The sequence below is a fragment of the Pinus tabuliformis genome, chromosome 8 (assembly GCF_031772625.1).
Source record: "Pinus tabuliformis cultivar Carrire ecotype Pingquan chromosome 8, CPIR1, whole genome shotgun sequence".
Classification (NCBI taxonomy): domain Eukaryota; kingdom Viridiplantae; phylum Streptophyta; class Pinopsida; order Pinales; family Pinaceae; genus Pinus; species Pinus tabuliformis.
Genome location: NC_142294.1, coordinates 856,308,816 through 856,323,542, shown reverse-complemented (window position 1 = coordinate 856,323,542; position 14,727 = coordinate 856,308,816). Strand labels below are relative to the sequence as shown.

The 14,727-nt window shown below is 38.7% G+C and overlaps 1 protein-coding gene across 4 annotated transcripts in view; it reads left to right on the top strand.

Annotated features, from left to right (window-relative positions):
• LOC149238266 (uncharacterized) overlaps positions 1-14,727 on the top strand; it is a 281,970-nt gene that overhangs the window by 102,581 nt on the left and 164,662 nt on the right. For all 4 annotated transcript variants that reach the window (XR_016246367.1, XM_089372971.1, XM_089372973.1 and 1 more), the window contains exon 4: positions 14,116-14,185. Coding sequence is in view for 3 of the 4 variants with exons in the window: in XM_089372971.1 (XP_089229097.1) it covers positions 14,116-14,185 (70 nt within the window). In the remaining variant the exon portion in view is untranslated. The remainder of the gene's footprint in view (positions 1-14,115; positions 14,186-14,727) is intronic.

Sequence of the window (14,727 nt, the reverse complement as noted above, 5' to 3'; positions counted from 1 at the left end):
CGACCGTTGATGAGGATCAAGACATCTCTTGATCTCATCCGTCGATTTATTAACTTAAAATATTATTATTTTATTAGTTAGGCTTTTTGCTTCATTTTTTAATTTTTTATTGTTTTTTTATTATTTTATTATTTTTATTCATTTTTTATTTTTTAATTCATTTTAAAATGGATCACTGAACTAAGCCTTCGGAAACATCACCTAAGACCTAGGACTTAGGACTCATGAGGGGATTTAAAACATTTCTCGACCCTCAGGACATATTACATCATGACTTTTACAAAATTACATCTTAAGGGATGAACCCACTTAACACAGACCCTCATAGAACACCCAGTTCTGTGACACAACTATAATCTAGCAGATTAACACATAAGACTCTCCTAAAGTTCTGATGACGAAATCCATCCCGGCTTTGGGGTCAGGTTTGAAGGAAAACTCTGCCGATCGTGGATCGGTGAGACGAAAAACCTCCCGGGACGCAGATCATCATTAGAAAGTTAGGTCCACCTAGGCAACTTTACATACATGACTCTGATCTGCTTAGATTATTTACAACTTATACATGCAGACTGGGTTTACAACAAAAATGATCAAGCTGTCGATGACTGTAGGCTGGCACGGACATGTCGCTCAGGAGCTACCCCTCTCTGCCAACAGAAAGGAGGTGTACTGCATGGGCAGTTGACCAGTAGGGGTCAACAGGGTGCAACATGGTGCAGCATAGTGAGGTGCAACGTGATGATGAGGAGCAACACAATGATAGGTGCAGCAAGGTGATGGAGAATCAGTTGAAGCAATATGTCTTCAACTGAGTTCAACTACCTCATGTATCATATTCTTAGAGATGATCTATGCTCTTATTTAGATAAGTCAAAGTGTTGACTTCTATTGTAAATGTACTATCTCTCTCTCTCTCTCTCTCTTGCTGAACTATTGAAGAACATATAAGAAGAATTGATCAAGGGTTTCCCCACATTGGGGTTTGTCCCTGGCTAGCACCACATCTTCTGTCCTCTTGTCTTGTCTTGTTTTCAGCGATCTACGTTTATGTTCTATCTGCAATTTACTTTAATGCTAATGTGATTGCTAATCTGGAAAAGATATTGAGCTAAATGTGAAAATTGAAATAAATTGCTCTAAGCATAGAACATACCTAAAATTAACATGGTATCAGAGTTGAGGTGAAGACAAAGCCCAAGCAAGAGTGAAAGAGCAATCACCGAAGACAGTTGGGAAATGACAAAAAGATAAATGGATTCCTCATCCCTCTTCAAATTCACTAAGGGTGAAATGGAAGCAGAGAATATTATTAGAATGGCGCAGCGGAAGCTTCTGATGGCCTACCTAAAGATCACTTCAATGGAAAGTCCAGATCTAAGGGTGGAAGGAAAGGCAAATGCCTTGTTTGTAATAAGTTCAACCATTATGCAAAGGAGTGTCCGAATGGTAGGGACACATCACTTGATGATGATAACAATCATTCCAGGGACATCTTCAATGATCAGAGGAATGACAGGTAATGCAGGTCATCAAGGAAATGACCGACTCTTCAAGAAAGCAAGGAACCCCAGGTATGAAGAATCAAATGTTGTTTCTGATAAGATAAAGAAGCGTTATCTTGTATTGGCCCTCTCCTTCAGACTCTTTGGGAATCTGGCTTATTGATTGTAGTGCTTCAAGGCACTTCATCAGATAGAAGGGTGCTCTCTCTAATTTGGTAGAGATGGAAACAATCGTGGGATTATACTTGGAGTCGATGCCACCTATCCTGGAAAGGGTGTAGGGAATGTTACCCCTCAATTGGATGAGGGTAACTTGATTCATTTACAAGAATCTCTTTTATGTACCTGATCGCAAGAAGAACCTGGTGTCCATTTCGGCAATGGAAGTCAAAGGTTTCAGGGTGGCATTCATCGATGGAAAGGTACGTGTTTGAAAATAGAATTTTCAAAGATGCTTTTATCCTTGAATTCAGAGTTGGCAGTTTGTATCAAGTTGCAGGACGGTCCATTGGGGATCATGTCAAAATTGACATATCTCATCTATAGCACCGGAGGTCTACTTATTATAGGACCCTCCCCGATGTGAGTTAGATGGTGACAAGGATGCCTAAATTCAAGAAGAGCATGAAGGTACATGCCTGAGATGTACTGAAGGAAAATCTTACAAGGGGGCCATTCTCCTCATATAGCAGGTCCACAGGTTTGGAACAACCCAAGGGGTTTGAGATTCATGATCAGGAATCTCATGTGTGCAGGTGGAAGAAAGCCCTCTATGGCTTGAAGCAAAACACCCTGGGCTTAGTATGAGAGGATTGATAGCTGTCTGATGAAGCTGAGATTCACTAGGAGTGAAGCCGATCCAAACCATTGCTCGAAGGTTGTGGATGATAGACCTCTCATACTGGCACCGTATGAGGACGACCTCTTTCTGACAGGTGCAGACCCTCTCATTTACAGAAGTAAGAGGGAGTTGGATTCCGGATTTGGAATGGTGAACTGCAAGCCCATGACTACCTCGATGGAGCTTAACTTTCAGAAGTTATGTGGTAGTGATGCCGGACCAGATATGGGAAACGCCTTTGAGTTTCAAAAATTCATTCGCTTTGATGTTCTTGGTGAACTTCCGTCCGGATATATGTTTTGCAGTTAGCATGTTGGGCTCATATTTGGTTGAGCCCCACTGGATTGGTGCCAAGAATCTTTTGAGATATCTTCAGGGCACAATCTCTCATGGATTGAGATACACTACCGGAAATGTGAAGCTGCATGATTATGCGAATGCTGACAGAGTAGGCAGTGTGGAGGATCTCAAGAGCACTTCTGAGTGCTGATTCGATTTGGGTTCTGCTCAATATCTTGGATGAGAAAGAAGCAGAAGATGGTTGCTTTGAGCACCGCTGAGACCGAATACATAGCTACGAGGAAGATGAATCACCTACCTTTTTGATTGAGGAAGATCAGTTTTCTCAGGAATCAATAACACTAAGTGACCAACAACTTGTCCTTGCTAATGATGACTCATGGGCAATGCAAACCGAAGAGTATCAAAGGGGAAATCAGAATGCACTCAATCATTTGCAAAAACAATACAACTTGAGGAGCAGAAATGTCCCTGTCACATTACATCAAAAAAGGCAGAATGTTTAGAAAGATACACTGGATAAAGAAGCAGCTCCTGCAGATCAAAACAGAGAAAAATAAATTGTCATTCTGAGTCGGGATAAAAATAATGAAGCTTCTACCAGTAATGTGAGGAAGGACAAGGAGGTTCAAACTGAAAGTCAGAAAAAGGAATCTCAAGCCAAAGGACAACCTGAAAGGAAAGACACTGCAACAAAAGAGGTAGACAAACAATCCAATCTGTTTAGCTTAGAGAATGAAATTTCCAAATTGAAGGTTTCAATTCCTCTAACTGAACTAGTTCATAATGAAAAGTACAAATTCCAGATTGCTAAGATGTTGAAAGTAGATCAAATGTCAGATACTATCAATGTTGTCGATGATGAACCTGCAATTTTATTTGGTCCAGCTGTAGAGGGAAGTCCTGAGGATAATGAAGTTCCCCCTTTCTATCTTAGTTTGAAACTCCATGAGTTTATACTCCATAATGCCATGTTAGATTCTGACGCCTCACATAACCTGATGCCAAAAGCTATTATGGACAAACTAGGATTAGATATTACTCGACCTTACCATGACTTGTATTCTTTTGATTTGGGGAGAGTCAAATGCCTTGGCCTTATCAAAGATCTAGTAGTGTCCCTCGACCAAATCCCAGCCAAAAATGTATTGATGGATGTAGTGGTCGCTGATATACCTCCACAGTTTGGCATGTTTCTTTCACGGTCTTGGGGGGCAAAGTTGAAAGGAACCTTGCAACTTGATTTTTCATATGCTACTATACCAGTATTTGGGCAGCTTATAAAACTATACTAGGAGAAGAAGATGAAATTCATGATTAGTAGCAAAGAAAGACCAAATAATCACCCTATCCATGTTGTACATATCGATCTAGAGTCTTTCATTTTGTATAGTGATTTGAATCCAGTTGATGATGATAGTCAAATTGTTCAGATTTCAGAAGTTTCGGATGTCATAAGTAGTGTACAGGAAGATTTGATTGCAGAAAAATAGGAAAATGATACTAAAAGTTTGCAGCCGGAAATTTCATCCGAAGAGATTGTTGAATTAGTGCTAGAAACTCAGATTGTTGAAAGAGTAAGTCATCCTCCAGAAAATCAGAAAGATCAGTCCTCTAAAATTTTGTTTCCCGATGAAGAAGAAGGTCTTTGGACCATGGAGTTTGATGGTGCATTGGGGAAGGAAGGAGCTGGAATCGGCATGTGGATTCATGGCCCCTTGCATCAATCATGTAAAATTCCTCGAAATGTAAGATTAAGTTCTTATAAATTGGCTTTTGATTGCTCGAATAATGAGGTGGAGTACGAAGCACTGATTGCTGGCCTTAAAATTCTGAAAAAACTAGGAGCGAAGAGAATTTCAGTTTATGGCGACTCCGAGTTAATAATTAAACAGGTAAAAGGGGAGTACCAAGCCAAGCATCCAAGGATGCGAGCTTATAGAAATGTTGTCCTTGACATTCTTAAGACTTTTTCAGAGTATACTTTATCTTTGATCCCTAGAACTTAGAATATGATGGCTGATTCTCTTGCCACTATAGCAAGTATGGTTAAGATTCCTACCCGTTCAGGTAAGAAGTATTCAATTCATGTCAAACACCACCCAGTTGTCCTTGACAATCTGAGATATTGGCAGGTGTTTTGGGATGACAAACATATTAATAACTTTTTGTAGATGGAGGATGAATTTCTAAATTCCCATATTGATGATACATGTGATGAAGATGATCAAGAAATTGAAGCAACAGAGGTTGAAGTGTGGGAGTTGAAAGACAATAACATTCCACGAGGTCTTGTACCTTTGGAAGAATTATTTGATCGTGATGATGTTGCTAGAAAGCCCACCATGGTCCCTACAGAAAAAGGTGTTGAGGATGTAAACATTGGTACAACAGATAAGCCCAAGATGGTCAAATTATCAAAGTCTCTATCTCCTGAGATCAAAAGTAAGTATATTGCTTTGTTGACAGAGTTTTCTGATGTATTTGCTTGGGACTATTCAGATTTAAAGGAGTATGATAAAAACATCATTCAGCACACTATAATGGTCAAACTTGATCAAAAGCCATTTCGCCAGAAGCTGAGGAGGATTAATCCTAAGTCGCTGCCATCCATCGAAAAAGAGGTGAATAGGCTTTATAAATCTGGTATTATAGATGCACATGAGTGCATGATGTAGCGGTCGAGGCAGTCGGTTTGCACGCATCCCAGCCGCAATCGAATCCTGTGGCGCTGCGCGGATAGTGCAGTATCTGTATATTGGTTAATTCAGGCTTGATGTGATGGATGTGGATGTGACCGTTATCAGCTCCGTCTGATATGTATATGTAATTAAAAGAGGGTCCATAATGCTTCTGTAGGGAACTAGCCCCTCCCATATTTTAAAATCTGGTATTATAGTTCCTATTCGATTTTCCGAATGGATGTCCAATCTTGTGCCAGTGAGAAAGAAGGTTGGGGAGATTCACCTTTGTATCGATTTTAGAAATTTGAACCAAGTGTCCTTAAAGGACAATTATCCCTTGCTAGAGATGGACCATATCTTGCAAAGGGTAGTTGGATCTTCCAGAATGTCATTGCTTGATGGATACTTGGTCTACAATCAGATTTTAGTGCACAAGGATGATCAACTGAAAACAACCTTCACAACACCATGGGGTACATTTATGTACGCTAAAATGCCGTTTTGATTAAAAAATGCAGGGGCGACATTTCAGCGTGCCATGGACATTGCTTTTGCCAACGAAAAGGTTGTTTTTCTGGTTATTTATTTAGATGATCTCATTGTTTTCTCTAAGTCTGATGAAGAACACTTACATCATCTAAGAATTGTCTTTCAGAGATGTAGAAAATTTGGCATTTCGCTGAATCCTAAAAAGAGCCTATTTGCTATGGAGGAAGGTAAGTTGTTGGGGCATATCATTTCCAAGGATGGTATTCGCATCAACCCTGCTAGAGTTGAAGCAATCCTACAGCTTGATTTCCCTAGGAATAAAAAAGAGATTCAGTCATTCAATGGGAAAATTAACTTTTTAAGGAGGTTCATCCCAAACCTCGCTGAACATTTGAGAGAGATGACAGACATGCTGAAAAAATATAGTGAGGTAAGATGGTCTGAAAATGCCAAGAAATCATTTAATGCAGTCAAATTTTCCTTGTCTATTGCTCCTACTTTAATCAGTCCCGATTACACTTCAGATTTTATTATATTTTCATTCGCCTTCGAGCATACTTTAGCAGCTGTCCTAATGCAAAAGAGAGATCAGAAAAATGAACAACCTATAGCTTTTTTCAACTGGACAATAAGGGATGCAACACTTAAATACAACATTATTGAGAAGCAGGCTTTGGCTTTGGTAAAAGCGCTCAAAGATTTCCGAGTATATATTCTGCATTCTCATACTATAGCCTATGTTCCAACAACAGTAGTAAAAGAAGTCCTTATGCACACTGATCCAGAAGGTCGGAGAGGAAAATGGATAGCAACCATGTTAGAATATGATTTAGAAATAAAGCCAACAAAGCTTATTAAAGGACAATGTTTAGGCAAGCTCATGGCTGAATCCTCTAATAAATCTCTGATCAACATCATTAACAAAGTTCTGGAGGTCAATAAAAAGAACTGGCACAAAAAGCTCATTAATGCTTTATGGGCGGACAGAGTCAGTACTAAAAAATCCATAGGCATGTCTCCTTTTCAGTTGGTGTACGGGGTTGATACTGTTTTTCCTTCATCCCTTGTTGTTCTAGTCATGAAAATTCTGCAGGAAGTTGGCAGTGAACCGAATGATGTGCAACGAAGGATAAGTCAAATGATCCATTTACAACAAACTGAGGAAGAATCATTTCAAAATACTTCCAAGCTTCAGGAAAGGATTAAAAAGATTTATGACTGCAAGACCAAAGAAGACAACTTCAACATGGGTGATGTGGTTCTTCGTTGGGATGCATGAAACGAAGAGAAGGGCAAACATGGCAAGTTTGAGAATCTATGGAAGGGACCTTACAGAATCTCATCTTTCAGGGGAAAGAATGCTTATGTGTTGGAAGAAATGAATGGCGAAGGTTATTCTGAAGGAGCAATCAGTGGTAGGTTGCTTAAGCACTACTATTCTTGAAAGATTTCTGCAAATTTTCATCATCATTGTATATATCAGTTTACATTTCATGTCAGAGTGTACAGTGGCTATCCTAGGAGTTTGAAGCCTGAGGAGAAGGCCTTAAGACTTCTTTGATTAGTTGCTGGTTTGAAGATTCAGTTTATTTTGTTTTTCAGAGTCAGTTAGTCAGTCAGTTTTAGGTTTGAGTTTAGTCTTTGCAATTTGACTCCACGCCCAATGGATAAGGCTACTAGGTCTACAATGTTCTTGACACCTCCTATGGAGCTTCCATCCCCAATGGAGCCAATGTTAGTGTCAATTTTTTCTTGCCTGCCACCAGTGATCAAATGTTCTCTTTCAACATTTCCATTAGGGTTTAGGGTCAAGTTTTTGTCATTTTACTAGGTCCTCCATTCAAAAACTTTGGTCACTGGTTAGTATGTCTAGGGTTATTTTCACTTTCTCAAGAATTTTTACATGCCGGTCACTTTCATCATTCATTAAGAGAATATCATCATCATGTCAGTCATCACCATCATGATTTCACTCAGTCTAGTGTCTCCATTAGGTCATTAGGCTTTCAAGGTCACCAACACTTTCATTTCATGCATAAAATCCGGCATAGGATGAGTTGTGATAAGCAAGTCTTTTCAATAAATTCTGATTTCAGATGTAATTTCATGTTTCTATATGTAATAAGTACTTCATAGTTGCAGTTTCAAAGTTCCAAAAAGAAGGTACACTATTCAAAAGAAGATACAAAGTCCAAGTTACAAATGTCCAAGGCTGCCAGGTTCAAAATAATGAAAGTCATGTTTAAAAAAGACATGTGGGGCCCATTATCACTCAAAAGAGTATTATGCTATGTCTATAAAAGCCCAAAGAGATTCATACACATTCCATTTACATTCTTATCTTACCTTGTCATTGAGCTAATTCCTCCTTAGGTGAGAAAACAGAGGTTTTTTTAGTCCAATTTGAAAATTTTGCTTGGCACTACACTTATAGACAAGGCGTTGCGTTTCTGGAGGTGGCGTTGCGCACAGGACAGAGTTTCCCAGAATTGCAACAAATCACTCAAATTCAAGTTTTCAAGCCTCTAAATCCAGTTTTTTTTATCCTCTGAGCTTCATAATAGGTAAGTACACTCCTTTGCATCCCCTCTTCCTTTGGCAAAACAAACAAAATGATTGTGAGTTTAGTCCTCTAGGGTTTTCTATGAGTTTCATGTTTTGAGCTTGCAAATGATCAGTTGGAGCTTTGAAACCCTAAAATCACTATCCCTATACCTCTATTTGCATGCAACTCATCATCCCCATTCACCAACAAACCATTTCCCTTCATTCCACTTCACCTCCCTACAAACCCTAGCCCTAATCTATCAAATTGGGCAGTTTCCCTAGCTAGGACTGTGTTTAAATTTCCTAGCTCATCTCCCTCATTCATTTCCCTTCATTTAACTTCCTAAGGATTCCTAAAACCCCTGTCCATCTCCCAAAATTTCCCTACTCCCATCTCCCTTCCCTAACTCCCTCATTTCACCACTTCAATCACTTTTCACTGTTTTTTCCCCTTTCCTATCATCTAGGGTTTCAAAAATGGAAGGAGACTCTTCACCATCAGAGAAAATAAAACATCATAAAGGGGGGAAGATTCTAAGGTATGAGCCCACAAATTGCAATGAGATCAATTCTTCACCATTCATAAGACAATGCTTTGAAGATGTCAACTGCCTAGGGTTTTGTCAAAGAGTGGGAGAGGTAGGTTTTCATGAGCAGCTCACTGATTTGATTGCCACCAATCTGAAAGGAGAAAAGGCCACCATTGTAGGGATTGATTTCACATTCTCAGTTGATGCCATCTCTCTTGCCACAGGGATACCAAATCATGGGGAGTATTGGTTCAAAGGCATGAGCCTAGACCTTGAGCAATACAAACCCTTCTTGAAATCACCCTACAAAGAGGCTCATTCACACATCATTCCATTCAGATACTTGTTGGAAAAGTATGCACCACTGATGAAGGTTGTGATGAAGTTTTTCACTTGTGAGGGGAGGTTTTCCAGGTTGTATCAATATCACATTAGGCTGCTCATGCACTTCACAGCTGTGAAACCTCTTAACTTGTGTAACTACTTGTGTAGAAGTGTCATCAAAATGTCTGAAAAGGTGCAAATGAAAAACAAAGAGCATTACCCTAGCCTTTTCCACCACAATTTGATAAAGGTTGTAGTCCTCCATTAGTTGGCAGAAAAGAACATAGCATGGGATACCTTTACTGAAGCAGCCTTGCAGAGGCATGAGACTACTTCACCAAGCCAACACCAAGACACATCAACACAGCCTATGGAGGTAGGGTCATCAAACAAATTAGAGGAGGTTCCCAAGGCACCTAGACCTGAGGTGACCAAAACATACCAGAGAGGAAAATGAATTGTGTTTGCTTCTCAAGTTGAGGAAAGGGCCAAACGTTATACATCATCACAACAGGAATCACATTTGCAAGATGAGGAGCTAATTGAGCATGATTTTGACCTAGTTGACTTGGAGGCAACAGATGATCATTCAACCTTGCAACAAGCTATCAAGGAGAAGGATTTCCAGATCATGGAGCTCCAGGACAGTTTGAGAAGGGCCAGATTTATCATTTCTTTCCTTGAGCAAGAAAAAATCAACTCAAGGTCAAACAAGTAATGATGGAAAAAGAGCAATTCAAGAGGTTGAGGCAAGCGGTCAAAGGTAAAGCAGTGCTAGAGCATGATAAGCATGATGAATAGGAGAAGTAGGTTAGAAAGAAGAGGCCTAGGACAATGGGTCTCAAAAAGAAACTGCAGAAAGAAAGAGACCAAAACCTACTAGTAAAGGATTTGAGCAGTGAAGACAAAATTGCTATGGAAATCAATGAAGACAAGGAATTTTGGCTAGAGAAAGTCAATGGTCATCTACAGAAGCTTCTTGACAAGGTTAACAGGGATAACCAGATGTTGAGGCACATGGCCCACCACTACCAAACCAGAAACAAGATTTGCAACATCAAGGTCAAACAAATGCAAAACAAGCTGAAGGAAACCCTAAAAGGAAAAGATGAGAAGGACAACTTGTAGATGCTTGCTAAGGCATCCGTGATAGCATAGTACACCTCATTTGGCACTTTTGGACCAATTTTGGGAGTTTTTTGAACATTTTTGGGTTTTAGTGAAATTTGGTGCAAATTTAGGAAAATGCACTAGTTTCAGAAACGCAACGCCTTGGCGCTGCGCTTTTTCCTCAGAGCTCTAAATGACAAATGGTTTGCATTTTTGGAAAGCTGATGCCCTCCTTTCAAAACCCATTTCCTTAGATTTTTCAAACAAGGCTCAAATTTTGAGAAAAATGAGAAAAAGGGATGAAAAATCGACATTCTGCCCCTCTTTTTGATAGGTGGCTACGCTTCTGGAGACACCTTGGGAGAATGAGTTATTGGAGGCCTTCCCATAGGTCATTTTCAAAAATTCAAGATGTTCTAGAAACTAGATAGACAGGGCTAGTTTACAGTTCTTTTAGATTTCAATTTTGACTTCAGGAAGACACCTAAACATGGCCTCAAACTTGGCATTGCGCTTTTGCAATTTTCTGAGATTTTAATTAAAAATTTCACTGTGTAATTTCTTAGAGTTTTTAGTTCGATCTGGATAAAGGTCAAATTGGTGAAGTAAATGAATGATAGAGTGAAAGTAAATGTAAATATGATGTAGTAATGTATGGATAGTCTTTGTTTGATGTAAATTGAGCTTCATTTATGAGGGAAGCTGTAGTCAAAGCTAATTGTAGAATTTGTTTCAACCTCCCTAGACATTAGGGTTTGGTTAAAACCACTTATGTAACCACTCCTAGAGTCATGGATTCGACCCCTGAGCCTAAGGAGAAGTTGTTTTTGGTCTTTATGTATCATTTTCTCAGTCATTGGACTGGTTGGACATTTGAGGAGAGAACAAATGTAGCTTGTATTTGACATTTTTGGAAATCAAAGGACACAGGTTGCAACTATTATTTAGGAATCCCTGTGCAGTAAGTTTATGATGTTGGTTTTCCTTTGTTATTACTTTATATGAATGATATTTAGCTTCCTTTTCCATTCATCATCTCTTCAATAGTTTTCCTTGCAGTTGATAAACATAATTCTTTTCACTAAGCTTTGTTTTGATGGAAAATTATTATATGTTATTTTCACTCTTGCTTAATGAATTCATGTCTCATGCTCATTAAGACCTTCATGCTTCTTCTCAACACCATACTACACTGAAAAAACCTAAAATCCATCACAAAAGTGCTGCTACCTTGCTCCTTCATATCTTTGCTGCTATAATCCTTTGACCCTCTGACCTAGCTACTTGGTTTTTCTCCCTTATCCAACATCAAAAACCCTAAATTTCCCAAAACTCACCTGAGCCTAGCTATCTAGCCTAAAATCCTTTACATCTCAGTCATCTGCTGGTTGTGATTCCATAGAGAGAGCCCTCTCTGGTTTGGTAGGGCTAGCTACCAAACTAAAAGCTTGGTTTGTGGTTACCTCCGTCGATTCCTCTCAGTCTGTGACATTGTGGGGGATAACACAACCAATGTCACCTCATTGGTGTCATTGGTGCCCCTCAGCCCTTCAAGAGTGCCCCACATGCTCTTAGTAATCAAATCATCAAAATCTCCACTTGGTTTCACGCCCACAACTTTGGATGCAAAACCCACTGTTTGGGTTCAAAGCCCATGTGTGTCAAAGTTCTCCCAAACCCAGTACCCTAGGGTGTGGGAGTACCTCCCAAGCTACACAAATCAACATGCCCTAGGTCATATGGTCACTTCTAGCAATATGATGGTATCTTTGGTATGTTTATTCCCCTTTGATGCCTTTGTGTTTGTTGCTGGAAATGTTTATGTTGTAACTTCTTTCTAAATTCAAGCTAGCTACAAATTTTCATATCTATCAGTAAACACACCCTTGTGCATATTTGTAATTTCTCCTTAATTAGACTTTCCACAAAAATATCCTATATTAGTGGACAGCAAGATAGGGCTATTGTAGGTTGTTCATTCTAGTTGCATTCATGCCTAATACTTTGGAAAAAGGCTCATAGTTGCTGCCTTTTGGAATACATATTCCCAAAATCATTCTAGGCACTAATCTCCCTTTCAACCACCTCTAAACAATTATAAATTCAAGTCTTCCTCTGCTGCTAACAAATCTGAAATTTATTCAAGTATAATAATGGAAATCGGATTTGTGCTTCACAATCTTTTCATCATTCATCGTGACTATCATATTATAGGCAAAGGGTTTCTTAGGGATTTTCCCCTCTCGCTGGAGGAGAGCCAGCTAAAAGTGTGAAGGAGCTATTGCAGTGACATTGGGTAGCCCTTATTCAATGCCCCCAGGGTCTCACTGGTGCTTTGAGACCTTTTATCACTAAAATGAAGGGTTTGGGTGGTAACAGATTCCAATGGTACTAAAGCATAGGTAACCCTAGGAATGGTGGTGTTATCCTTAAAGAAAGATGAAAACTGCCAAAGAACACCCTAGAAGGAAGGTGCAATCCTAGATGAGAGTTTATATCTTTAGAACACCTGGAGAAACTCTACAAGTGGTGATCCACAAAAAGCCTAATTTACACTATAATGATGATTCTACTAACCAATATTGTTCAAATGAGCCAAAAGAATTCAGAGTGTAAGGTTCACAACTGCTATGATACCATGATGAGATTTATAAGGGTGAACCAGAGAATCAATGAAACTGAATTTCACCCAATGTCTGAAATAACCTTCTCATAGATGTGCTAGAGAGAGAGTGCAAAAGCCAAGCACAAGTATGCTGAAAACAGAAATGCACATGTGCACGCAAGAGCAAATGCCAATCACAAGAAAAAACACCAAATATAGGTTACCTTAGGCTTATCACACATTGTACCAATAATTCCAGTACTCTCTTCTTCATCGTGATGTTGTTAGTATTATACTATCTCTTGGGTCCTATCAAAATATGTGTCATGGAAGGATTGGCACGGAGAAACTCAATACTAGTCCTTTTACTTCCTTCCGAAATGATTAATTTGGGAAATTATGCATGGACGAAGAAGAACTTCAGGCACAAACACATTATTATGAGAAAAAAATCCTATTTCATATATTTGTTGAATATTTTTTCCAGCAGTTTTTGAAAGATTGAATTTGCCACATTTTTTTTTAAACCATGGTGAATGTGCTAGAGAGAGTGCAAAAGCCAAGGACAAGTATGCTGAAAACAGAAATGCACATGTACACGCAAGATAAAATGCCAATAACAAGAAAAAACACCAAATATAGGTTACCTTAGTCTTATCACACTTTGTACCAATAATTCCAATACTATCTCTTCTTCATCGTGATGTTGTTAGTATTGTACTATCTCTTGGGTCCTATCAAAATACTTTGTCATGGAAGGATTGGCACGGAGAAACTCATTACTAGTCCTTTTACTTCCGAAATGATTAATTTGGGAAATTATGCATGAATGAAGAAGAACTTCAGGCACAAACACATTATTATGAGAAAAAATCCTATTTCATATATTTGTAGAATATGTTTTCAAACAGTTTTTGAAATATTGAATTTGCCACATTTTGGTCATTGCATTTTTTTAATTCTTTGGACAATGCCTGATTCAAGGCATCAGGCAGGCAAAGGAAGCCTGCAATCAGCAAGACATATACTAGTTGGACGTATGGTCACAAGTAACTCTTCTTTTTTATTAGCAAGTAAACATATGCACAAAGCACATTAATCACAAAAGAGGCACTAAACACACAAAATCTTATGTTCTTTTGTAACCTCTTGTTTACACTGATCACTGTTTTGGGTGCAGTTATGGAGCATATACAGGCGATTGGGATACTATTGAAGCTCTCATTACTATGTCATATGGAAGGCAAAAGGTGTTTATTCCTTCTTTGTACTTTAATTCTAGAACCGAATTACAAACAGAAATACTTCCGATTATCTTTGAAACATTTCTCTGGAATATTAGAAATTTAACAGAAGTGGATTTGTTGAGTTTTGGTTCATTTGGCAAGATAAAACTATTATTCAAATTTGGACTCGCCGTTTTATTAATTCATAACGCTGAAGAAAATTAAGAAATACTGTTGGGCTGTATCTCTCTTTGACTCTGAATACATTTAAATTGATGGAGGTTTTGATTGAAGTATCTTGCCAGCTTCTTAAATAATTATTAACTCGACCCATCCATTCTGAAAGATCTTGAACCAGAGTATAAGGAAATGATAAATCTGCACAGTTGTCATCTTTTAATAATGTTTGAATATAGGCATAGTTGTGTTCCATGTCATATACATGGCAGGATTGTTTAAATATTCTGTTCTACGACATGCCGAATTATGAACATTAGCAGTCAAAGTAGTTTGCTTGTGGACATGCAAAACATTTAATTCCTCACAATAGTCAGTAGAAATACATA